Here is a 26,951-nt window from a genome sequence, read left to right as displayed (position 1 = left end):
TGGTCTTTGTTATGGGAGAGGGCTGCCCTTTTGGATTATGTAACTTTTGGCTATACAGCTGCTTAAAATGTTGGGAGACTTGTGTTGTCCTGCCTCTTGAACAGACATAAGCGTCTATGTTTCTTCTGGCTTCACTGGCTGATTTTTACAGGTGGCAGCACATCAGGAATCCTTACATGATCATCAGCTTCCATTCTGATTCTCAGACTCATGTTGCCCTGAAACCCCTTTTTTGTCTTTGTATAAGGACCCCCAACTCCCTAGTCACACCTAGGTCCCATTCCAACCTTCTGTCCCTATATTTCCAACTATTTTTGCCTCATCACTTCCCACTCTTCACACCTGCTGCTGCTAAGTCCCTTCAGTTGTGTCCGACTCTGTGCAACCCCATAGACGGCAGCCCACCAGGCTCCCCCATCCCTGGGATTCTCCAGGCAAGAACACTGGAGTGGGTTGCCATTTCCTTCTCCAATGCAGAAAAGTGAAAAGTGAAAGTCAATATTGAAAGTGAAGTCGCTCAGTCGTACCTGACGCTTAGCGACCCCATGGACTGCAGCCTACCAGGCTCCTCCATCCGTGGGATTTTCCAGGCAAGAGTACTGGAGTGGGGTGCCATTGCCTTCTCTGACTCTTCACACCTAGGCTGCCTTAATTCAAGCACTAACCAGTCTCACTTTTGGTTTTTTTCTTCTGGCTCCTGGAGATCATCCTTTCTGTCTTGCAAATTCAACTGTAACAGCAAGTTTGGGGATTATTTTTTACATTTTTCTCATTATGCAAATTATCACAATCTTAAGTTTACGGTAGGTTACCAGCTAGATAAATTTTTTGTATTCCTGCCACTTGAAAATTAGGTTAACCATCATTACTATTTTATTGTACATCTATGTACCTAGATTTTTTTAACATGTGTACAATGCTTGGAAAATACGTACATATGTGTGTATGTAGATATATATATACAGATATATATGTTTACTTGGGATAATAGGAATACTGTTTATAAGCTAAAACACTAGCAGCTTTTTGTGATAGTAAATACACATCTAAACCTTTTTTTTTTTCCTTGCACATGGAATTGCTTTCGTTTTATAAGCCTTGATTTGAGTTTGTATTTTTTTCTTGGTTTGGATTTAAATTTCTCTCCTAAGTGTATAAAGTATACTAATAAGATATGATGTTGCTTAGACATGTTCCCATTTTTATATACATAAATACCAGTTACTCATATACCTGAATTATGGTGGGAAATGGTAATGTGAGGATTCAAACATAGGCAGAGGGAAAAAGTTTTACTCTGTTAACCAAGCCTGTCTTTTGTAGGCTAATATCTGTATACCACCCCTTTGCAGCAGATATATTTACAACAAAAATTTATTAATGCTGCAGATGTAAAGAACTGTAATTGTAAAGAAGGTCATACAGATCTTGTTGAATTCCTGATGGGAAATGCTGGTATGTTTCATTTAACTCTGCAGTAAAGAAACTTGGATTTTACTATGCAATGAAATTTTCCGCTTTAGTAATTATATATAGGGTTAGAAGACATATTATTAGTTAAAAGAAGATGTAAGCATCTATAGTGCCAAAGCTGGAGTTTACCTACTTAATCCTAACATAAGGTTAAACTTCAATTTGCTTTAATTTGACTCCCTTTGATATTACTGAAAAAACATGGAGATCATGGCAAAATATTTTATATTTTGAAACACCTCATACTTTGTAGAGTACTTTGATATTGTATTGAATTATTCAAGGGAAATATTATTCCCATCTTAGAGAAACTGATTTTCCCAAAGCCAAAGAGTTTTTAAGACCACACAGTTGTATCAATAGTTATTTAAGCTAATAGCAGCAAGAAATGGTTCTGGGTTCTTACGAATCACTTGGGTACAGAGTTTGTTCTGCTTAAATCAGGCCCAGGCTGATGATCATACTAATTTTAAATAGCCCTAAATGAACTGAATTCATCTCACTGAAGCAGACATGCCTTTTTGCTTGTTTCAAGTTGAAGATAGAGGCTGTAAAAAGTACTAAGTATGAAGCAGTCATTTATCCTTAACTCTTCTGTGGTTTCTTAACAGACATTTGGAACAAAACAGGAGCTGTTAAGTTGGTCAGGTGGTCTCCTGACAATAGTGTTGTAATAGTGACCTGGGAATATGGAGGCCTTTCTTTATGGAGTGTATTTGGAGCCCAGCTGATTTGTACACTTGGAGGAGATTTTGCGTGAGTCATTAAAGAAATTTTGGACAAAATAACTCCATTTTCTCTGAGACAATACACACACACACATGCATGCACTTTGTCATACAGCTCACAGTTTGCCTTATTTGACACTTACCCCAAAACAGTTTATAAGGTTCAGAATTAATTTATTCAGAATGTATCAATTCCTCGTACATCCATCCTCTTTCAGTTGATTGTTCATTCAATAAAAATGCATTTGTTTATCGAACCCCTGTTGTATATGTGATAAATGTTTGATTCAAGGCTAAATCACACATGAATCTGTTCAAGTAGCTTATTATCTAATAAGAGCTGTAAACTATATATATAAGTAGCTAGTAGGAAGTGAAAAATTACATTATCTCATTGAGTTAGTATAGGTTCTCTGTGGGTTGACAGAAGTGGGTTAATATCTCTGCCCGTTTCATATACTACGCTGAACTTTAGTTCTGACGTAATGAACACACCTGCCCAAACTGCATGACCCTGTCAAGAAATTATTTAGTACCTGAAAGACTGTATCTCAGTGACATACCTAGGTACATTGACCAGGAGTCTCATATTTCACACAGTATTGGGTATTTCTCTTTCAAAGGAAAAAAATCATTTTAAAAAAAATTAAAGCTAAATGTTGTATGCAATTAGAAGATTCTTTTTAATTTTCTGTTCTGTTTCAGCTATAGGTCAGATGGTACCAAAAAAGATCCCCTTAAAATCAACTCTATGGTAAGTTCTTTCTATAAAATATTGATACAATGTGAAAAACTTGTTTTTTTTCTTCCTGTTTTTCCCTCATACTGACCTAATAAAATTAAAAAAGCTCTTCTCCAAAATGAGAAGAAAGTCTAGGGGGGTATTTTATTTATGCAGAATTGGAGCAGTGCTCTGTTGAGAATCTGCAAGAGGGTGTGAGCAACAAAAGTCACCTGAATCTTTTCAAGGTTCCCACTAGGGTAGCTTTTTGCATAATTTTTTTTTTTTGGTCACTCAGGGGCCAGTCTTACATTGCATATTTTCTTGGTCCCTTTCCTTATTTATTCAAAGGTTTGGTGATGAAGGAGTCCTAAGTTAAATTTAAGTGTAGATATTAACGTCTACACTAAAGCAGAAACTTTAACTGGTTAACGCCCAGATTATTTTATCTTGAACCTCCCTGCTTTTTGCCAGTCCCACCTACATATCCTTAGTGTCAAACCTCAGGGTTGCCAGATCCCAAGGGTGTCCTGTGTGATGCCCTGAGCGGATGAACCAGACCTGCGCCTGGGTTTGTTTTCCCTCAGCTAGTGGCCTAAGGAGCCTGAGATAATCGCCCTCCCATTATTATGTATTATTAGCTATTATTATTACCTATGCTGTTATCCGGGCTTCCCTGGTGGCTCAGATGGTAAAGAATCCGCCTACAAAGTGGGAGACCTGGGTTCTATCCATAGGTCAGGAAGATCCCTTAGAGGAAGGCATGGCAACCCACTCCAGTATTCTCGCCTGGAGAATTCCATAGACAGAAGAGCCTGGCTGGCTACAGTTCATAGAGTCACAAAAAGTCAGACACAACTAACCACACAGCACAGGAGGACATGCTATTATCTGAGTATGAGAAGTTGCAAGGTAAACGGAGTAATGATGCTGCTGATGCTGATAAGGCTCTGAGAACTCTGGAATAGTTGCACTTGTTCTCAAAAGGAAGTCCCACACCGACTTCTTCCACTCCAAAATCAGTTTATGCCCCAGGCACCTCATCATGTGTATGAGTCTTCACTTAAACCCCAAAAGAAAACTTGGACCTTCTTGGAGAAATATCATACGCCATCCCTTATATGAGAAATCTAAAAAGAAATGATACAAATGAACTTATTTACAAAATAAAAACAGACTTACAGACTTTGAGAAGAAACTTATGGTTGCCAGGAGGGAAGGATGGAGAGAAGGGATAGCTAGGGAGTTGGAGATCAACATGTACACACTGTTATATTTGATATGGATAACCAACAAAGTCCTAAGTCCTACTGTACAGCACTCTGCTCAATGTTATATGGCAGTCTAGATGGAAGGGGAATTTGAGAGAGAATGGATGCATGTATACGTGTGCCTGAGTCCTTTGATGTCCACCTGAAACTATCACAACACTGGTAATAAGCTATGCCTGCATGCTCAGAAAAGAAAAAAAAAAAGCTCTTCTAGTCTCATGAGACTCTTCTTAAACAGTTCTTGCTTTAATAAAAGCGTTATCTTTAACAGTCTGTTTTTAACAGGCTATCTAATTTTCAGTGTTTGATTTTTATTTTGTTTTGATGTGTCCAATAAGCCCTGTCGTCTCTGTGAACACAGTGACTGTTCAGATCAGGCGTTTGTTTTTCCAAAACAACCTGCATTTCTTATGTGACTCAGCACCCACTTCCCATAGCCTCCTTTCTTTTAATGTGAAGTGTTCATTGGGTCTTTTTCCTGGAGGACATGTACATTATTTGAGCATATTTTAAACTTTTCCGTAGACTTAAAAGAATTGTAGTCCTTGTTGTAATAGTATTTTTACCATCAGTTTTCAACAGCTTCTGTAGAAAGCAGTGAGGTATAACTACCCTTGTCCTTACATAAAAACATTTTCTTACTATAGCCCTCTCCATACCATCTTTGTGAAATTAGTGGCTGTGAGGCTTAGGCTTATCACTACCTTTCTCTCTTGCTCCACAGAGGAAGGCATTTTCTGATCATGGGTTTCTCAAAGAATTTAAACCACCATGGTTGCCTTGAAACCATGGGCTTCCCAACCTTTCATCACCAAGGATCCCATTTGATGGCTCTATACACCTTCATACTTGTAATTTTCAAACACCGTTTCTGTGACTGCCAATCAGTGCTTCTGAATGGTGTGCAACAACTGGTGTTACCAGCCTCACTAAGCTGATATTTTAATCACAAACTAAGAATCTTAGCATTTTAGTTAACTTGTGCAACTGAAACTTCTCATGGGAAAGCAGAACTTCTGAAATTTTGCAACAATTCATGGACCTCTCCTCCCCTCATTAGTATTTTCTTGGCCTTGCAGGTTAGGAATTAATACTCTTCCCATGATTTTTTTTTTAAGTGATTTTAATAATCATGAAATCTAATTATAGAATATTAAAATTGACTGGGCCTGGTTAATTTCTTTGAGCGCTCTCATTTTATAAAGGAAGAAACTTAAACCCTGTGAAACCAAATAGTTTGGCCAAGGTAGTACAACAAAATGGTAGCCAAGCTGCAGTGGAAACCCTAGTCTCATAGTCGCCAGTCCATTGTTCTTTGTTCTGTACAAGATTGTATCTGTTTTGGTGCTTGTTTGTCAAGCTTCAGCTATGTAATGTGGATCTTGTCTTTCTGAGGAAGTTCTTTGTATTTGAGAGGCAGTTAAATTCATAGAGAAGTTGCAGATAGCAGTAGGCATTTCTTAGGATTTCTAGCTAGGATTAGTATGTAGTGTTTTCACTATTCTAGGTGGAGAGCAATGATGGTTTCTACTGGCGATCTAAGATGTAGTAGATGGAGGTATATGATTCTTGTCTGTGGTGTTTGTCATGGTATCTCCAGCCTTCAGAAGTAATTAATAATGCTTATTGTTGGTTATTTAAGAATTTAAATATTTAAAGCCAGGAAAAAATAACAAATTTTCTATTGCTTTGATTTCCCCCCTCTTCTTTTTCTCCCCGACCTCTTTCCCTAAGAGCTGGGGTGCTGAAGGCTATCACCTCTGGGTAATCAGTGGATTTGGTTCTCAAAATACTGAAAATGAGTCTGACTCCAAGAGTATAGTTAAACAGCCTGGTATTCTACTGTTTCAGTTTATCAAGAGTGCACTCACTGTAAACCCTTGTATGGTAAGTTTATTTAATTAAAACTCTGTTTGGTTTTGTTTTTAATGGCTTTGATGTAGAATATCAGACACAGATATGTCCTTATGACACAGATAATATTGCATGTACTCCTAAAATTGGCATATGATCTTCTTTTGTATATTTTCTATGATTATTAGGTTTCTTTTTAATTTATATTAAATAATACCCCCAAATTTTATTTCTGAGCAGGATTAGCTTTTGGAGGGGGTAGGCCGCAGGATCTTAGTTCCCTGACCAGGGGTCAGACCTGCGCCCTCTGCAGTAGATGCACTGAGTTGTAACCACTGGACCACCACGGAAGTCCCATGCTTTTTTTTTTTTTTAAGTAGGATCATAAGCAACTTGAGAAAAAACAGTGTTTACAGATTTACTTGAATAAAATTTAGTGTTAATAACATTTCCCAAAGTGTGTTCCACCAGGCACAATTTGTGAGAAATATAAATAGTAATTACATAGAATAAGAAAATGTTCTGTTGTCTTGTGTGAAATAAAGGAGTTAAAGCTGTAGAAATTTCTTTAGCATAGTAATCTAGTCTTTAATACACTAATGTGCATCGTAAAAGTCCAGGAGTTGGTGTATAAAAAGCAATATTTCCCAAGCTTACTTACCTATGAATTTTTAAGGAAGACCTGCAAGAAAATAAGCCTTAGAATCCTGCTTTGGGAAACACTGCCCCAAATTATAACATAAATTCATGTTTATCAGTCTGAAATAAGATATTAATACGCTATTTATGCATAAGAATAGTATGTGTTACATGATAGAAATGCATATCTTAGTGTCTGCCATCAATGGGTTTTTAAATATATGGTGCAACCAGTTTCTAATTAAAATTTACAACACACTCAGAAAGAATGAAAGTACTGTGGATCTCAGACCTTATTACTGTAGTTGAATAATAAGAAAAACAAGGGTAGAGGATTTCTTCCTCTGGTCCCTCATCCAAAATAATAATATAAAAGCACCCCAAGTTTTATGTCAAGATGATATTTGGACTACAATGGGAACATGAGGGGTCGGGATGCTGATCTATCTAATTTACAAAAAATAGTGAGTGAATAATCTGCCTACATTTGAAAACACAGGCCTTTCACAGAAGTAGAAACTTTTTGTCTAAATGTCTTCAGAGCCTGGCACATCCCTTGGTACTAACCAAGCATTCACCAAGCAGTTATTGAATTGTTTGAACCAGGCTGTAGGCTACTCTTCCTCCTCCCCATGATTTAAAAGATCCTCCAGAATCCAGTTATCCCTGTGTCTAATCCACTCCTTGCCATGTGGGCACATCGGTGAGCATGTACACAAAGTGACCAGACATCTTTTCTTATCATCGTTCATGAGATACTTTATATAAAACTACTTTGTAAACTGTAGACATTGAGTAGTTTTATTCAGTTTTCAGATGGAAAATCTCTCATAGCATTGCCATTTTGAAGTAGTTATGAAAGATACTTCTATAGCAGTTGTAACCCTGGGCATGGGCATGTTTTGGAATCTATATGATAAAACAAACTTTAATAAAGATTATTTTACACTGGGAAGAAATCCTTAAAATGTTGCCTGTTAGTCTTAAATGTAACAGGGTGAGCACTTTTTATGTAGTCTTGTCCTCTGTGAGGAAAATCAATGCTGAAATGTATGGTATATTCCCAGCAATAAAACTAAATTGACATTTTACTTACTTTCCCCCACCTTACTTGTTTTTATTTGCTTTCCTTCCCTCTGCTTCCTTTTCCCTCATCTAGAGTAACCAAGAGCAAGTGTTGCTTCAGGGGGAGGATCGATTGTACTTGAACTGTGGAGAGGCCTCACAGAGCCAGAATCCCAGGAGTTCTTCAGCTCACTCTGATCACAGAACCCGTCGGGAAAAGAGCCCATTTGCAGGTGGTGGTTTAGAGTCTCAGAGTTTAAGCACTTTACTTGGTCATCGGCATTGGCATGTAGTACAGGTAAGTCTTAAGATGCTGTTGACTAGTGACTTAGTCCTTGCTAAGATAGCACCTAAAACAGATTTTTAAGTAATTCATTTGCTGAGGAACTTTCTAACCTTTTTTGACTGTCACGTCTCTCTTCTGCTTTTCTGTGCTCTTGTCCTCTTGTCTTCTCCTTTCTTTCCCCCAGTCCATTAGTAAGTGAATAGTTTGAAAAACTAGAAGTTTATGCTTTGCCCTTTTACTGTGCAGGACTGTCAGCCTTCTTTTGGTATAAATTTAGCTCTAGATTTGCAGAGGCAGAAGTGTGGTAATTTCATGAAAAGTGACACTGTCAATTAGTCCCCTGTCCAGATGATCTTGTAGTCCTAATGGGTACACATTGAGGTTAATTGCCTGACTTTGGACCCAAGTTGAAGACTTGTGATTAGTCTAGAACATTATTGTTAATAATTTTATTATTACTTGGTCTTGCTCCAGATTATTTACTCATTCTGATGTAACTTTCAAATTAGTGGTTTCTTTTAGTAATTCTGATAAATTGACATTTAATATAGAAATTACTTCTGAGTTTTGAAAACAAAATTAATTTGGACAAGTTAGTAAACTGAAGTTTCTTGAAAGAAACTTTCATACATATTTGAGTCCTAAGTGTTTTCTTCCCAGTTTTGTCACCAAAATGTCTTAGATACATCAGAGTCTACTCTTGAGTTAGTTTCTTTTAGTCATTGTCTATTTTCACAATTCTTTGTCTTCTACATTCTATACTTTTACCTAGCTTACTTCACCGCCCATGTTATTTTCAGTTGACTTTGAGTGAAGATAATGAGAGATAGAAGAATGGTCTCTGTGTGAAAAATTAAAGGAAGAATATCTCCTACATTGACATGTGGTATACACTAAAAGAAAATGTATTTAACTTACATTCATAAATTCATAAAATCAAACAATGTGCATACCATTTTATAATTAGTAACAGTTATTAAATAAAACTGCATCAGCTACTTCCTTGACTAAAATTTTCCACTGCTCCCTTCTCTCCTATAGCCATTTCTCTGCTATTTTCATTCCCCCATACTTTGAACTATTCATTCTACACTGACCTAGCATGAATGCCAGTTCTGCCTAGCCAGGTCTGTGTTGCCAGAGAGCCAAGTAGAGCAGAGGATCGAAGAAGGTAGGTCTGGAACTCAAAAATCCATCAGGCAATAACAAAAATGGAATTTCCTTCCAGCTCAAAAATTCAGTGATTCTGTGATTCATAGCCATCTATGAAGTATCCTGTGTTAGAAGCATATAACACTGCTTTTACAACTTCAGACAAATAGGTACTAGCAATATTCTTCTGTCATTCTGTTCTTTAGATATCTAAAGTACTCAGAAAGATAAACTTAACTCTAGCTTTACCTAATGGTTTCCATTTCCTTAAAGCTAATAAAAATAATGCTAGAGTTGTTGTATTCCCCCCAAATTAAGTTATAATGGACTCATAGAATTTTTAGAGCTGGAAGGACCTTAGCAATCATGTAGTCCAACTAGATTTTATACATGAGGAAATTGAAGCTCAGGGAAGTTAGGTGACTTGCCCAAGGTCACACAGCAGAATAGTGGCAGACTTGATCCTTACCATGATACAAATTAAGGGAATAATAGAACCTATCTTAAAACCTAGGTACTAAATGTTGAAGCATATGATATACTGCTGACTTAGATCTATTAATAAAACCTAGCATGTGCCTACTTGGCATTGTTTTTACTTTGAGTTGCCCTAAGCTTTGTTTGCTGGTAATCCAGCCACAAGAGTCAATGCAGTGTTTTGGTGGTGTGTGTTTGGTAGTGTGGTTTTACAGTGTCTATATAATGTTAATACTTTACCTTCCAGACATTTTAGCCTTTAGTAAGTATTCCCTGAAGAAACATGGGTGCCTGTTTAATTCCGCCTTCAGCACATACTCTTGTCCAGGAGAGTGCCTGCATCCTCCATCAAAGTGGCTTTGTTTGTGTGATTAGTACTTTGTATGCTTCTTGTACAGCTTAGAGTTCATCAGATGAGCTCAACTAATCCTGCTTGCTCTGTCTGTTCCCCATCTAGACTACTAGGTTTTTTGTTTGTTTGTTTAAGCTTTCTACCTTATACTCATTAGTTTCCTGGTCAGAAGATTCTATGTTAATTATGTTTTCTCCTTTAACAAAAATAACACAGATGCATACTTGTCAGAAGCAGGGTCATGTATCAGGCACTTTGTTAAGTCAACAAAGAGGATTGTAAAGGCTATTTAATTTATAAATGATTTGCTCTCATTCCTACAATGTGAATCAAATGTTCCGGGTATTTGGCACAGATCAGATCTCCTAGGATGATGGTTTTCACAATCTCACCAGATACAGACAGAAGTAAATCTGAGGAGGAGACAGGGTTTTAGCAGAATGACTTTAAAGGGAAAAAGGTAGATGTAGGTTCTACAAGAGATGGAAAAATCCTAAGATGTTAAGAGTAGAGATTCTGTAGCTTAGCACTGGGTTTCCCAGTAGTGTGACATGACTTTTTATGCACTGAGTATGCAGTCCTGACCTGAGTTTCTTCATCATCCATTAGCCACCTCTTTTCTTAGTTTTGCCATTTTCTGTTCTCAGTATTAGGGGTGGAACTCAAAGTTCAGGTAATATGTAGATCTCCTAGGGAAAATAAAAGTTTTTGTTCTTATTTCATAGCATCTTTAAGACATAAAACTGTATAAATAAAGCTTCAATGTAAGTTTTGAAAGCAAACCATTTACCATTTGTGGCATCTCATACACTTTTGGAGGATAGAAGAATAAATTGTTTTCTCTTAGAGATATTCATCAGAATGTGATCAAATGATAAGATTTAACCGTGGTTCCTATGATTGGAAACTCTTCGTGTTGGAATCCATTTTGGCTGTGAGATTTCACTTCCCACTTTACACACTCACACATTTCATAAATACTAAGAAATACCAAGGTTTGGGGGAAGTAGGGGCATTTTTGGTTTTTTGGTTGCTTGTTTTTTTCAGTGTCTTGGGTGCTAGCTCAGTTATACTCCAGGAACATCCTTCTTCAAGTGACTATTTTTATTTTCTTCATTCAAAAAAAGAATTTCACTTATATCCCCCTACAAAACTACTTTCAGATTTTACTTTGCCACCTGATCGTTACCTCAGATTACCATTATTCTGCACTAATTTCACCCATCATAATGAATTTTACTAGTTGGCCTGAATGGTACAGCATATCTGTTAAGATACAAGTTAAGCATTCTTCAAGTATATCTGTCACTTAATTCTCTAAGGTAGGCATCCACACATAGGCAGTTCTGGGGTTAAGAACTTCCTAATGTACTAAAAGCTATTAATTTATTTAGATTTTAGGTTGACTAACTGGATAATAAGTGAAGTCTAACAAAAATAGTTTTATGAATAAATTTTATCAAGATTAATACAGATGTTTTCAGCAGGTTTTCTGGAGGTTTTTTTTTTTTGCTTGACTTTGGTTTCATCTTCACATTACACAAAGAAGCTTATTGGATTTGATTGCATTTACTTGGCTTTTTCATTTGGCTCTCCTTTTTTAAATATGTAATAATTTTTCTTTGAGTAAAAGGAAAATAAATGAATTGAAGGTTCAGTAGTTATTCCAGGAACAGAAGATTTTTCCTTTGTTCTGTTGTTCTGTTAATTTTCACCCTTCATTCACCATGTGCTCATGAAACTATTTAATCAGCAGACTGAGAGAGAGGTCACAGTCTCAATAAAGCTAGACTTGGCTTAATTTGCATTGATATCTCACAGAGGATTTTTTAAGTTTAAAATTCTCATTAGAGTAATAAAATGATACCATGTACAAAAATGAGACAGACAGCATGGAAAGATACATCTATTGCTGATGTTGCAGATGAAGAGTTCATATCTGTAATATATTAAAAGTCTTGCAGGTGAATAAATAGCCGTGACTTATGCACACTTTTATGTGTACATGGCTGTTTAGAGACAGAATAAAAACTAATCAGTTGTTTCCCCTGAGCAGTGATGTAAGAGAAGAATTTCAGTTTGTACTTTGTGTACTTTTATATTGTTTAAAATTTATAAGCATGCATTGCTTTTTTAATCAGAAAAATATAAAAATAAGAAAGTACTATTTAAAAAAAAAAAAACAAACTCTTGCTGAGGCTCTGATTTTATTAGATAAGATTTTAGGGATGGTTCATATCAGCAAAACCAGACTGTTCATCTACACAGTTCTTGGCTACCATTGTAGATGCTTCTCTAAATATCTTTTGTCATTCTGTTATTGATTGAGTGTTTAATATTTAAAACAAACAAACAAAAACAGTATAGAGAAAAAAGAGGAAAGCCTGATGTCTAGAAATACATAATGAAATGGATAAGACAGGCGATATGCAATATTGGCTGCTAGTAATACTCAATTATTTGGGAGCACTTTAAACATTACAGGAAAATTAATCTCATATTATGATGCTAATGCTTTACATTTAAATATAGTAAACATTTCAAAAGTCTTACAAACTGATATATTATTTCCTAGATTTCCAGCACCTATCTAGAGAGCAATTGGCCTATACGGGTGAGTTATTTGTTACTTGGTTGGTGTTAACTTTCATTGAATGGCATGTGCTGCAAGAGGTATTCTGGGGATTGAGCCTTTCAGTGGGTGCATTGATAAAAGTTTCAATACTTGATTCCTTGTACATTGTTAGTGTAAATCTATAATTTTGTTAAATATAATTTAAATATGATTTTTGAATTTAGCATTTTACATTTAATTCACTTCGCAAATGTTTATTAATAGTCTGCCATCCTGACATAATCCTTAGTTCTTTATGTCTAAATAAAAAATTCAAGGAAGAGATCTTAATTTTTTTTAATTCAGTTTTCAGCTATTGATAAGCTTGGCCAGAATATTGCTGTTGTTGGCAAGTTTGGTTTTGCACATTACTCTTTACTCACCAAAAAATGGAAGCTTTTTGGAAACATTACCCAGGTTAGTCTTTGAGATTAAAAACCTATTTGTCAAAGTGTGGGAGAACTACAATATGAATTAAGTATAGAGTAAACCACTGTTTACTTACTAAAAAGTAAAATCAAAACATTACAAAATGACTAAATTATGTCCAAGGGTCAGTTCTGATAAGGTACTTGGTATTTGATAATGGATTTTGTATTGAGATAGTTGTTCAGTCACTAAATTGTGTCCAAGTCTTTGCAACCCCTTGGACTGCAGCATGCCAGGCCTCCCTGTCCCTTACCATCACCTGGAGTTGCCCAAGTTCATGTCTGTTGAGATAGTTAATTTTTAATTCTTGTTAATCAGATGCTAATCCTGTAATTGAGAATTTACTCTTCCATTTCAGGTAGAGTTCATCAGATATGATTGGAATAAATCTCCACAAAATTTGAGGTCATTCCCTGCTTGTCTGTGTACAATATAAACATCTGGGTAGCGTACAAACATGCGTTTGGGTTTTGCAAGAATCAAATAGGAGGAAAAGAAAAGGAAGTTGACATTTACGAGGTGCCTACTGGAGAAGGCAATGGCACCCCACTCAAGTACTCCTGCCTGGAAAATCCCACGGACAGAGGAGCCTGGTGGGCTGCATGCAGTCCATGGGGTTGCTAAGAGTCAGACATGACTGAGCGACTTCACTTTACCTTCTCACTTCCATGCATCGGAGAAGGAAATGGCAACCCACTCCAGTGTTCTTGCCTGGAGAATCCCAGGGACAGGAGAGCCTGGTGGGCTGCCGTCTATGCGGTCACACAGAGTTGGACACGACTGAAGTGACTTAGCAGCAGCAGCAGGTGCCTACTATGTACCAGGCACTTTTCATGTATCTCACTGATCTTAATAACAACCCAGTGAGGGCACTACTATTACCATTTTATATAGGATTCAGAGTCAGGCAGCTGATAAATGATAAAGCCAGAATGTAAACCAAGATGTACTGAATGTGGAATAATGATGCTACATGGTTCCCAGTTACTTTCAATGATGTATTTTCTGCCTTACAGAAATACACATTTTTTTTTTCAAAAATAGGATCTGAATCATTATTAATAAAGGCCCTCAAGTAACACTTAATGTTGTGGGGCGGGAGGAATAGAGAGTAGAGCAGAAATAATTAGAGCTTTCATTGTCTGATTAGGAATATTTTACAAATGTATTACTGTCAGGAATAAATGTAAATGTTTTTTATTTTTTTTAAGGAGCAGAATATGATTGTGACAGGTGGCTTAGCCTGGTGGAATGATTTTATTGTCCTTGCATGTTATAACATAAGTGATCGTCAAGAAGAGGTATGTTTTTGTTCTCTCAGAAGTAATAAATTTTTATATTTTAAAGATATTAAGCATTATTTAAGGACTTTGCAGATGGCTCAGACAGTAAATAATCTGCCTGCCAAAGATCCCCTGGAGAAGAAATTGACAACCCACTCCAATACTCTTACCTGGAAATCGCATGGACAGAGGCAGGCTACAGTCCGTGGGGTCACAAAGAGTTAGACACAACTGAGTGACTAACAATTTTCACTTTCACAGCATTGTTTGATCTGTATAAAAATAACCTACTGAAAATGAATGAGACATTTTCCTTTTAATCAAAAATTCCACGTTTTTAGCTAATGGGATTTTCAAGTTACTGTTTTAAAAAAAATTAAAGGAATAATCAGGACTTCTGTGATTGCTTTTTCTAATGATTTTAGCCATTCTCTGTTATAAAATTTGTAACTAATAAAAAATAGTTAAAAGTTGAAAAGTTTATAAGAATGTCTGTCCTTAGAGATATATTGATTGGTTGATTGATATATTTATTTTTTGAGAAACTACATTTCCTGATGTCATGTCTAAATATGCAGGTCTAAAAGGAGTATCTCATAATAGTACATCACAGTTTTGATCACTCATCTTTTAGTTATTTGTAGAATGTGCCTACTTTGTCAAAATAGAAACATCCACTTATTATTAATGCTCAAATTAGTCTTTAGCTCCTCTTATTTAAAAAAAAGTAGATGAAAAAATGGTATGTCTAAAGTATTTAGTCATCCATGGTAGGTATCTTCTTTTTACAGTTGTCTTTATTTCTATTTTCTACAGCTCAGAGTGTATTTGCGAACCTCAAATCTGGACAATGCTTTTGCTCATGTCACCAAAACACAAGCAGAAACATTACTGCTTAGTGTCTTCCGGGACATGGTAATAGTTTTTAGAGCAGACTGTTCAATATGCCTTTATAGTATTGAAAGAAAATCTGATGGGTAAGTGTATAAAATATACAGTCATTTTTTGCTCTTATTTATCATGCTTCCTCTGTAGTTTTATTTCTCAAAACAGTTATTTTAATTTTATATTTGATTTCCTTTGTTTTAAGAGTTTTGTAAAGCAAGGAATTTTAATTAGTGATCTTTGTATGATAGTTATTTTTTAGCTACCAAAGGAAATAAACTATAAAGCTTTACCAATTTTTTTTCAGCTAATCTTACTGGATTCATTTGAAAAAACAAGCTGGTTTGGGATGGGGTAAAATTTTAAATATTAATTTTTTTTTACACATCTTGATAACAAGTTGTTACTAATTTTCCTAGTGTTCTAGAAACTTGGGGAAATTTATAGTATTTCTATAGCTTTAGGGGTTTAGGAAGCATGACCTTAGCAGACTCTTGCACATTTTCACTGGCCTAGCTGGCTGTAGTCTAGAAAAGGAAAAACAGACAGTTGTCTTGCTGTTTTCTTGCCTATATTCTTCTTGGTGTCTGGCTGACTTGCAGCATTTAGACCACACTTCTTGAGTTTTATTTTGTTCTCAGATGGCTTTTGTTTCTTTTTATAAAAAAGCTATGAAGTGCGTGTTTGCTGAAGTAGCTTAGTAATTGAGGATATCTTTTATAAAGATAAAAATTAACAGATCACCTTAGAACCCTGGAGAAGGCAATGGCAACCCACTCCAGTACTCTTGCCTGGAAAATCCCATGGATGGAGGAGCCTGGAGGGCTGCCATCCATGGGGTCGGTGAGGGTCGGACACTACTGAGCGACTTCACTTTCACTTTTCACTTTCATGCATTGGAGAAGGAAATGGCAACCCACTCCAGTGTTCTTGCCTGGAGAATCCCAGGGATGGGGGAGCCTGGTGGGCTGCCTTCTATGGGTTTCACAGAGTTGGACACAACTGAAGTGACTTAGCAGTAGCAGTTATATAGAACCCATTTCCTTCGTCAGCCAACTATTTCTCAGCTGACTAAGCTATTCCTATAAGCTTCTTCCCAATTTCTTTTTTACTTTTTATATATTACTCCCTTCTTTCCCTCCCTTCATCTCCATTTGTGTTCTTGGGTGCCACAGCCTTGTCATTCTGCTGTTTAAAGGATACTTGGAGAGGTGGAAATGGTAGGTAGAAAGTATTTGCTGCTGCTAAGTCGCTTCAGTTGTGTCCGACTCTGTGCAACCCCATAGACGATAGCCCACCAGGCTCCCCCATCCCTGGGATTCTCCAGGCAAGAACACTGGAGTGGGTTGCCATTTCCTTCTCCAATGCATGAAAGTAAGAAGTGAAAGTGAAGTCACTCAGTCGTGTCTGACTCTTAGCGACCCCATGGACTGCAGCCCACCAGGCTCCTCCATCCATGGGATTTTCCAGGCAGGAGTACTGGAGTGGGGTGCCATTGCCTTCTGGGGCCCCTATAAACATAAACTCTCAAACTATTTGTAGTGGAAATGGGGGAAAAAAAAACTCATTAGAATTGTTGAGATGTATGGTTTCTTTCTCTCTTACAGTCCAAATGCTGCTGGTATTCAGGTTCTTCAGGAAGTGTCCATGTCACGCTACATTCCTCACCCTTTCCTAGTGGTATCTGTCACTCTGACATCAGTGAGTACAGAGAATGGAATCACCTTGAAAATGCCACAGCAGGTACCATTCTGTTATCAGAGCTCTTTAGAGTTTTCGGGTCTTTGTGTTTTAATTTGGTATTAGGAACTATTTGCTTGTTCAGAAAATACATACTAAATATATAGAATTTGCCTTGTGTGAAGATGCTGGGTTACAGTGCCAACTAAACAAACATGGTTTTTGCTAATACTGGAAAGAAAGAATTACATAGATAATTAATATAAATGTAATGTGTATACCAAAAAGTAATACAGGTTACTGTGTATACCAAAAAGTGATACAGTGTTAAAACATTATACTGTGTATAAAAGTTATACTGTGTAACAAAAGCCTTAGAGTAGTCTAAGCAATCACAGATGGTTTCTCTATCATTTAAATTGAAACCTGAAGAATAAGTGGTGGTTATCTAAGTAAAAAGAAATTTCAGTCAGAGGGAACAGTTCAAAGGCCTGTAGATAAGAGAGAACACGACACATTCAGGGAATTAGAAGAAATTTCACAGTGACTGGAACAGAGTATGACAGTCTTATTGATACTAAGGACTTTGTCTTAAAGTCTAAAGTGTTTTAAGCTAGATATTATTAGATCTAAGCTTTGTAATACTAGAGAAAACATTACAAAGGAAGAAAATGAACCAGAGTTGGACAAAACTAGATGAAGGGAGAGCAGCTAAGAGTCCATTGCAGTGATCTAGGTGAATGGTGTCTGTGGCCCAAACTTGGGTAGTGAAAAGAAGATAGAAAGAAGTAGAAGGAATATGACATATAGAGGACTCCATGATTAGTTAATTATGAGCAAAGAGAAGGGATACTCCCATAGCTTCTGGTTAAAGTAACTGTGTAGGTAGCGTTGCCACCAGGATCCAGGTTGCATAACTTATGTTTCCAAACTTCATGTCAATGTGGAACCCATCTTCAAAGAAAAGTTCTGTGTGGATTTACTTGTCATCCCTGTCTGTATAGTCTTTTAAAACTTCCTATGGCATCACTGACTCGATGGACGTGAGTCTGAGTGAACTCCGGGAGTTGGTGATGGACAGGGAGGCCTGGCATGCTGTGATTCATGGAGTCGCGAAGAGTCGGACACGACTGAGCGACTGGACTGAACTTAACTGATTAAGGCACTTCCACTGAGTGCCTTTAAAATACAGGTTCCATTTTCTCTGCAAACTCGTATTTCATGTAACCAGATAGTCCTAGTTAATAAAAAAGGAATGTTTTACAGAAGAACTCTAGCTAAAAGATATGGAAGGAATTTGAGAATTAAGAATCAGTTTTTCAGCCTTTGAAAAAATGAGTGGATTCAGTGACACCAGTTGAAACCAATGAAAGGTTGATGGGAACTTCACAATGAAGGTATCGAGTTGTCATGCCTAAGCCTTACTAGTCAATCTTAGCATCACTAAAAGTAGGAGGACCATGCATGCTTCCTGGGGTGATTCAGCCTGAGGATCACATGAAGAATTACTGCCAAAAGCATTGAGCCTGAACTGAACCAAGCTTCTCGAGTCATTTTCTGTTCATCAGAAATACAGGGATAGAGGTTTAGTTTAATAACATTCTGTAGGAAAACTGCAGGTCATTAATGTGGAGGAAAAAAGAAAAGAGTCTTTTAAATAAGACTTTAGAGCTATAACAACAAAATGCAATTCATAAGGTCATTTGTATCTTGATTCAAATAGGCTACAAAAAGACTGTTAAAACAGTTAGCGATATTGACTGAGAGATGACACTGAGAAATAGTTCTAAATTTTAATTTAATTTAGATGTGATGTTGGTGTTGTAATTATATAATCAAATGTCCCTATATTTGCAAGATGCCTATTTAAATGTATAGGAGTAAAATGGCATGATATCTTCCTTTAAAATACTTTGGCAAAATAAGTATTAATAAAAAGAGAAAAGGGATAGGTGAAACAAACCTTGGTAATTGTCAATGTGAATAATAAGAATAAGATGGGGGGTGTACATTTTATGTACTTTTCATCATGTTTGAAGTCATATTAAAGAAAAAAGCTTCTTGAATATTCTAGATAGAGTAGGCAGTCAGAAGATGAATAACACTGGGTGCCCCATTTTAATTAAGAGGCCCCTTTACAAAGAGGAGATACTTAACTTTGTAAAGAGCAGAATAAGAAGTTGAAAGGTAAGAGGAAATAGATTACATCTTGCACAGAGAGAAGGCCAAGGTTTAAAAAGCAAAGGAAGTCTTGGTTTAACAACAAAAAATCCAGCAATGAGAACTGTTCAACAGTAAGGTGGCCTCCCTCAGGAGACTGGTGAGCTCCTTGTTTCTGATGTTCCAGTGAGAATTACCTACCAGGGATTTTTAGGGTAAGAGATGGTTTGTTGGGTTCCTTCAGATTTAGGACCTTGAGGATACATGTGGTCCCAGCTTTTGTGTATATTCAGTTTCTGAAAAGTTCATCAGAGTTGCTTGAGAGGGCTGTAATGGTCACCTGTTCTTACGTACTGTGATATTATCAGTAAAAAATGTTGACTGCGTGGATAGAGCTGAAGGGAAAAATAGAGAATTTTGTGTGTTTATTTTTTGCTGTGCTGGTTGTTCATTGCTGAGCAGACTTCTCTCTAGTTGCGGCAGGCGGGGACTACTCTAATTGCGGTGCACAGGCTTCTCAGTGCGATGGCTTCTCTTGCTGCAGAGCACTGGCTCTAGGGTGTGTGGGCTTCAGTAGGTGCAGCTCCAAGGTTCTAGAGCACAGGCTCGGTTGCTCTGGGGCATGTGGGATCTTCCCAGACCAGAGATCGAACCCATGTCTCTTGCATTGGCAGGCAAAGTCTTTACCACTGAGTCACCAGGGAAGCCCTTTTTTTTTTTTTAATGAAATAATATAAAATACAGTGGTGAGTGTACTATCTGAAAATGTAAAAGTGGTCATTATGAACATTAACATATTTTAGTAAACTGCAGTGAATGTTCTTCAGGTCTTTGGAAGTGTTTGAGGAGTTTGTCACTGTGGGGGTGTGTGTGTTATTCACTCAGTCATGTCTGACTCTTCATGACCCCGCAGACTATAGCTCATCAGGCTTCTCTGCCCATGGAATTCTCCAGGCAAGAATGCTGGAGTGGATTGCTATTCCTTTCTCTAGGTAATCTTCCCAACCCAGGGATCAAACCTGGGTCTCCTGCATTGCAGGCAGATTCTTACCATCTGGGCTACCAGGGAAGCCCATTTGTCCCTATGCCAGTCTCCAGTCATACTGTTTGATTCTTGGGATTGCATATTCGGTTTCCTCTCCTCTCTAGTTCTTATAATTCTCACACAGCTTTTCAATTCCATTTTTCCTTCTCCTAACTCCAAGTTATTTGCTGTTTCTCATTATTATGGACAGATGTTCAAATTTTTAGTTTATGTGCTAAATTGGGAACAGAAGACTCCTTTCCAAGTAAAATTCTTGAGCTTTCTGACAGTTGCTTACAGATTTTTGTGGGATAATTTTTCAAATTCCTGCATTTTAAATTAACATGCTTATCACCTACCCGGATGATATAAAGCAAAAATGAGTGACAAAGTCTATGAGTATTCAGCACCCTTTGCCATTTTTTTACATACTATCTCTTGTGTCTTAGAGCAGTACAAATGAGCATTCATGTATCTGATTATTTTTTGCAAGGAGAATACATAGGGTGATGGTGGTTTTCCTGACCGAACCCTAAATGATATTGGAGCTTAAATTCATCCAGCCAGCAGGAGTCAAAGCTAGGACACAATCCATGTCATCTTATTTATCATCCTTTCCTTCCTAAAACTCTTTCCTTCTTTGGTTAGCAGCATCATGCTATGTTTCTCTTCTTGCCTTCAAAAGCTTAGCCAGTGGTCCCTTGCTCTGTTGTTGCCACATACTTTGCTTCAGAAAATTCATCTGTTACCTTCAGTTTACCAGCCTTACCATTATAGTTCAATGATTCTGGTATTCATCTCCAGTTTAGTCATCTCTCACAACATTTTTATCTGGAAGTCTTAAGATTCTTTCTAATTTAATGGGCAGTAAAAGGAAACTCTTCAGATTCCCTTTCCTAAGTTATTATCTCCTTCTAACTTCTGTCCATGAAGACCACAACATCTCTAACACCTCACCTAGATTCAGCACCCTGAGATCATCTTTGACTCAGCTTTGTTTTTTTATCCTTCATGTCTAGAATATAAGTAAGCTTTTGGTTTGTTTTAATCAAAATGTTCTTCCTCTTTACAAGTGAAAATGACTTGATAGCTGAAAATATACTTTAACACTGCTTTAAGCAGTGTTCCTCAAACTTAAAGATGGGAATCCTAGGTTTTCTACTTTGGGGTTTGATTGAAATTTTCCTTAATAAAACGCAGACTATTTACTTCATTCCTGAAGTCACCACACATGATGTCGTCCTCCCCTCAGTCATCCATCCTGAATAACTCAGAATTTTTTTTTTTAATTTTTAATATAAATTTATTTATTTTAATTGGAGGCTAATTACTTTACAATATTGTATTGGTTTTGCCATACATCAACATGAATTTTTAATAACTCTTTTATTCAAGGACCATAAGTAGTGGCTTATTTCCTGATATATTTTTACTTGACTTTCCAGGCCCTCTTTGAAGGTCTGTTACCGTCAGTATTTTTTCTTGTAATATCCCTAATCTAGCCAGATTGTTCTCACTTTCCCAGTAGAACTATTTTATCTTCTTGTGTCATTTCTATTTCATTCTCCAAGTAAAGTACCAAATGTTTTTCTCCCACCCATGTATGTCATCCTCGTCCTTCAAGTCCCACTTCATCCTTAAGCCTTCTCTAGCTATGACCACCAGGTCACTGAAGCAGTGTCTCACTTTTATGAACTTCTGGAAGTCTCTTAGTTTTTTCAGGGTAATTCAACTCTACCATCAATTTGAATTCACTTTTTCATTAATTAATTATTAATTGTGTTGTGTTAAGCATGTACTACTGGAGCCAGACAGCTCCTTGACTCCAACAGAGTCTAACAGAATGACTGACCATAATACACACTCAGTATTGTTTGTTTAACCTGTAAGCATTATGCCTTGGCAGGGGAAATGCTGAAAATATACTTGTTAATTCATATGAATCCAATTTATTTTCCTTTCAGGCTCGTGATGCAGAAAGCATTATGCTAAATCTGGCAGGACAGCTCATCATGATGCAGAGGGACAGGTCCGGCCCTCAGATCCGAGAGAAGGACAGCAACCCTAACCAAAGGAAACTTGTGAGTTAAATGCAAGTCACTTAAAATGTAAAGAATGTCTGGGAGAAGGATGAGGGGATAAAAGAATTTAATAGCAGAGTATTAGCTTATGATTTGGAAACTGAGAAAGTATATAAAATTAGTTGTAAGCCTTTGGGTGCAAGACTGTGAAAAGTGGAGGATAAGATCCTAAAATGATAATAAAATGTTCTGTATGCCAGACATTACTGCTTAGGTGTTATTGCTTGGAATAATTCTAATGGAAAAACAGGATAAATTGGTGAAGTTCCTTGGGGGAGGGGGTTTGTTTTGTTTTTAGATTTAAGTACACTTACTTTGAAAGGCAGGGCAGTATTATTAACTTTTTATTATTAATTATAAACAGATTCCTCTAATTTTCCTCAAAATTTATACTATCATTTTGAAAGACTTAAGGAACTAGTACCTAGGAAAACTTCACCTACAAATTTAATGGGAAAAGAACTGATTTCAGTCTCTTCTTCTCCAGTTGCCATTCTGTCCTCCTGTTGTACTAGCCCAGTCTGTTGAAAATGTCTGGACCACGTGCCGCGCAAATAAACAGAAGCGTCACCTGTTGGAGGCCCTCTGGCTGAGCTGTGGAGGTGCCGGGATGAAAGTCTGGCTCCCTCTTTTCCCCAGGGATCACCGCAAGCCCCATTCCTTCTTGTCCCAGCGGATCATGCTGCCTTTCCACATAAATATCTACCCCCTGGCTGTTCTGTTTGAAGATGCGTTAGTCCTTGGTGCTGTCAACGACACTCTGCTCTACGATTCTCTGTATTCTCGGAACAGTGCTAGGGAACAGCTGGAGGTGCTCTTCCCTTTCTGTGTCGTGGAGAGAACCTCTCAGATCTACCTCCATCATATTTTGCGTCAGCTGCTGGTGAGGAACCTCGGGGAGCAAGCTCTGCTCTTAGCCCAGTCCTGTGCCACGCTGCCTTACTTTCCTCACGTGCTGGAGCTCATGCTCCATGAAGTGCTGGAAGAAGAAGCTACCTCACGGGAGCCCATTCCCGACCCTCTGCTTCCCACAGTGGCAAAATTTATCACCGAGTTCCCCCTCTTCCTGCAGACAGTTGTTCACTGTGCCAGGAAGACTGAGTATGCCCTGTGGAACTACCTTTTTGCAGCTGTTGGAAACCCCAAGGACTTGTTTGAGGAATGTTTGATGGCTCAGGATTTAGATACTGCTGCGTCTTACCTTATTATCTTACAGGTAACAATTCTCTTCTTGTAAATGTATAAGAATTAGTGAGCATAAACCTAGAGGAAAAAGAAAGCAAATGTCCTTGGTTGGCACTGTAATCGTGCTTAAAGAACTAGTACAGGGACTTCCCTGGTGGTCCAGTGGTTAAGACTCCATGCTCCCAATGCAGGGGGCGTGGGTTCAATCCCTGGTCTCAGGGATCTAGATCCTGCATGCTGCAGCTAAAGAGTCCACATGCTGCCACTGAGACTCGGTGCAGCCAAATAAGTAAATACTAAAAAGAAAAAAAAGAACTATTAGAGTCAAGTTTTCTGTTCAGTTTTTATCTTTACTTTTGAAGAACTCAATCTACTATATGATGGCAGAAAATTACTGTTAGAAAGTAGCATTGCAGGGTTGGTTTTTTTTTTTTTTTTATCCTGTTTGCCCATAAATAGGCCTAAAACAAATTAATGAGTTTATAGTATTATTTTGAATAATATTAAAGGAATGTCTTGTATGTATACATATATGTATATACATTGTGCCTAGTCGCTCAGTCGTGTCGGACTCTTTGTGACCCCATGGACTATAGCCCAAGCTCCTCCGTCCGTGGGAATTCTCCAGGCAGAAATACTGGTGTGGGTTGCCACGCCCTCCTCCAGGGGATCTTCCCAACTCAGGGATCGAACCCAGGTCTCCCGCATTGCAGGTGGATTCTTTACTGTCTGAGCCACCAGGGAAGCCCGTGTATGTATGTACATATAATGTATTATAATACATACAATAATATGCCCATATTACATAAGATTATCAAAATATTATATAATAAGATCAGATCAGATCAGTCGCTCAGTCGTGTCTGACTCTTTGCAACCCCATGAATTGCAGCACGCCAGGCCTCCCTGTCCATCACCAATTCCCGGAGTTCACTCAGACTCATGTCCATCGAGTCACTGATGCCATCCAGCCATCTCATCCTCTGTCGTCCCCTTTTCCTCTTGCCCCCAATCCCTCCCAGCATCAGAGTCTTTTCCAATGAGTCAACTCTTCGTGTGAGGTGGCCAGAGTACTGGAGTTTCAGCTTTAGCATCATCCCTTCCAAAGAAATCCCAGGGCTGATCTCCTTCAGAATGGACTGGTTGGATGTCCTTGCAGTCCAAGGGACTCTCAGGAGTCTTCTCCAACACCACAGTTCAAAAGCATCAATTCTTTGGTGCTCAGCCTTCTTCACAGTCCAACTCTCACATCTATACATGACCACAGGAAAAACCATAGCCTTGACTAGACGAACCTTTGTTGGCAAAGTAATGTCTCTGTTTTTCAATATGCTATCTAGGTTGGTCATAACTTTCCTTCCAAAGAGTAAGCGTCTTTTAATTTCATGGCTGCAGTCACCATCTGAGTGATTTTGGAGCCCAGAAAAATAGTCTGACACTGTTTCCACTGTTCCTCATCTATTTCCCATGAAGGGATGGGACCGGATGCCATGATCTTCGTTTTCTGAATGTTGAGCTTTAAGCCAACTTTTTCACTCTCCACTTTCACCTCCATCAAGAGGCTTTTGAGTTCCTCTTCACTTTCTGCCATAAGGGTGGTGTCATCTGCATATCTGAGGTTATTGATATTTCTCCCGGCAATCTTGATTCCAGCTTGTGTTTTTCCAGTCCAGCATTTCTCATGATGTACTCTGCATATAAGTTAAATAAACAGGGTGACAATATACAGCCTTGACGTACTCCTTTTCCTATTTGGAACCAGTCTGTTGTTCCATGTCCAGTTCTAACTGTTGCTTCCTGACCTGCATACAGATTTCTCAAGAGGCAGATCAGGTGGTCTGGTATTCCCATCTCTTTCAGAATTTCCCACAGTTTATTGTGATCCACACAGTCAAAGGCTTTGGCATAGTCAATAAAGCAGAAATAGATGTGTTTCTGGAACTCTCTTGCTTTTTCCATGATCCAGCGGATGTTGGCAATTTGATCTCTGGTTCCTCTGCCTTTTCTAAAACCAGCTTGAACATCAGGAAGTTCACGGTTCACATATTGCTGAAGCCTGGCTTGGAGAATTTTGAGCATTACTTTACTAGCGTGTGAGATGAGTGCAATTGTGCAGTAGTTTGAGCATTCTTTGGCATTGCCTTTGTTTGGGATTGGAATGAAAACGGACCTTTTCCAGTCCTGTGGCCACTGCTGAGTTTTCCAAATGTGCTGGCATATTGAGTGCAGCACTTTGACAGCATCGTCTTTCAGGATTTGGAATAGCTCAACTGGAATTCCGTCACCTCTACTAGCTTTGTTTGTAGTGATGCTTTCTAAGGCCCACTTGACTTCACATTCCAAGATGTCTGGCTCTAGGTCAGTGATCACACCATCGTGATTATCTGGGTCGTGAAGATCTTTTTTGTACAGTTCTTCTGTGTATTCTTGCCATCTTTTCTTAATATCTTCTGCTTCTGTTAGGTCCGTACCATTTCTGTCCTTTATCGAGCCCATCTTTGCATGAAATGTTCCTTTGGTATCTCTGATTTTCTTGAAGAGATCTCTAGTCTTTCCCATTCTGTTGTTTTCCTCTATTTCTTTGCATTGGTCGCTGAGGCTTTCTTATCTCTTCATGCTATTCTTTGTAACTCTGCATTCAGATGCTTATATCTTTCCTTTTCTCCTTTGCTTTTGGCTTCTCTTCTTTTCACAGCTATTTGTAAGGCCTCCCGAGAGCCATTTTGCTTTTTTGCATTTCTTTTCCATGGGAATGGTCTTGATCACTGTCTCCTGTACACTGTCACGAACCTCATTCCATAGTTCATCAGGCACTCTATCTATCAGATCTAGGCCCTTAAATCTATTTCTCACTTCCACTGTATAATCATAAGGGATTTGATTTAGTTTATACCTGAATGGTGTAGTGGTTTTCCCTACTTTCCTCAATTTCTGTCTGAATTTGGCAATAAAGAGTTCATGGTCTGAGCCACAGTCAGCTCCTGGTCTTGTTTTTGCTGACTGTATAGAGCTTCTCCATCTTTGGCTGCAAAGAATATAATCAGTCTGATTTCGGTGTTGACCTTCTGGTGATGTCCGTGTGTAGAGTCTTCTCTTGCGTTGTTGGAAGAGGGTGTTTGTTATGACCAGTGCATTTTCTTGGCAAAACTCTATTAGTCTTTGCCCTGCTTTCATTCCGTATTCCAAGGCCAAATTTGCCTGTTACTCCAGGTATTTCTTGACTTCCTACTTTTGCATTCCAGTCCCCTATAATGAAAAGGACATCTTTTTTGAGTGTTAGTTCTAAAAGGTCCTGTAGGTCTTCATAGAACCGTTCAGCTTCTTCAGCATTACTGGTTGGGGCATAGACTTGGATTACTGAGATATTGAATGGTTTGCCTTGGAAACGAACAGAGATCATTCTGTCGTCGTTGAGATTGCATCCAAGTACTGCATTTCGGACTCTTTTGTTGACTATGATGGCTACTCCATTTCTTTTGAGGGATTCCTGCCCGCAGTAGTAGGTATAATGGTCATCTGAGTTAAATTCACCCATTTCAGTCCATTTCAGTTCACTGATTCCTAGAATGTTGACATTCATTCTTGCCATCTC

The 26,951-nt window shown here is 37.9% G+C and overlaps 1 protein-coding gene across 9 annotated transcripts in view; it reads left to right on the top strand.

Annotated features, from left to right (window-relative positions):
- RIC1 (RIC1 homolog, RAB6A GEF complex partner 1) overlaps window positions 1-26,951 on the top strand; it is a 144,161-nt gene that overhangs the window by 104,399 nt on the left and 12,811 nt on the right. For all 9 annotated transcript variants that reach the window (XM_005209979.5, XM_005209978.5, XM_015472474.3 and 6 more), the window contains 11 exons: window positions 2,085-2,229; window positions 2,907-2,955; window positions 5,928-6,080; window positions 7,846-8,049; window positions 12,594-12,632; window positions 12,939-13,049; window positions 14,273-14,362; window positions 15,161-15,321; window positions 16,837-16,972; window positions 22,058-22,174; window positions 22,662-23,390. In XM_005209979.5, the coding sequence (XP_005210036.1) occupies window positions 2,085-2,229; window positions 2,907-2,955; window positions 5,928-6,080; window positions 7,846-8,049; window positions 12,594-12,632; window positions 12,939-13,049; window positions 14,273-14,362; window positions 15,161-15,321; window positions 16,837-16,972; window positions 22,058-22,174; window positions 22,662-23,390 (1,934 nt within the window). The remainder of the gene's footprint in view (window positions 1-2,084; window positions 2,230-2,906; window positions 2,956-5,927; window positions 6,081-7,845; window positions 8,050-12,593; window positions 12,633-12,938; window positions 13,050-14,272; window positions 14,363-15,160; window positions 15,322-16,836; window positions 16,973-22,057; window positions 22,175-22,661; window positions 23,391-26,951) is intronic.

Source organism: Bos taurus, chromosome 8 (genome assembly GCF_002263795.3).
Source record: "Bos taurus isolate L1 Dominette 01449 registration number 42190680 breed Hereford chromosome 8, ARS-UCD2.0, whole genome shotgun sequence".
NCBI lineage: Eukaryota > Metazoa > Chordata > Mammalia > Artiodactyla > Bovidae > Bos > Bos taurus.
The sequence above is the reverse complement of the archived record's forward strand: the minus strand, read 5'-3'. Positions and strand labels throughout refer to the sequence as shown.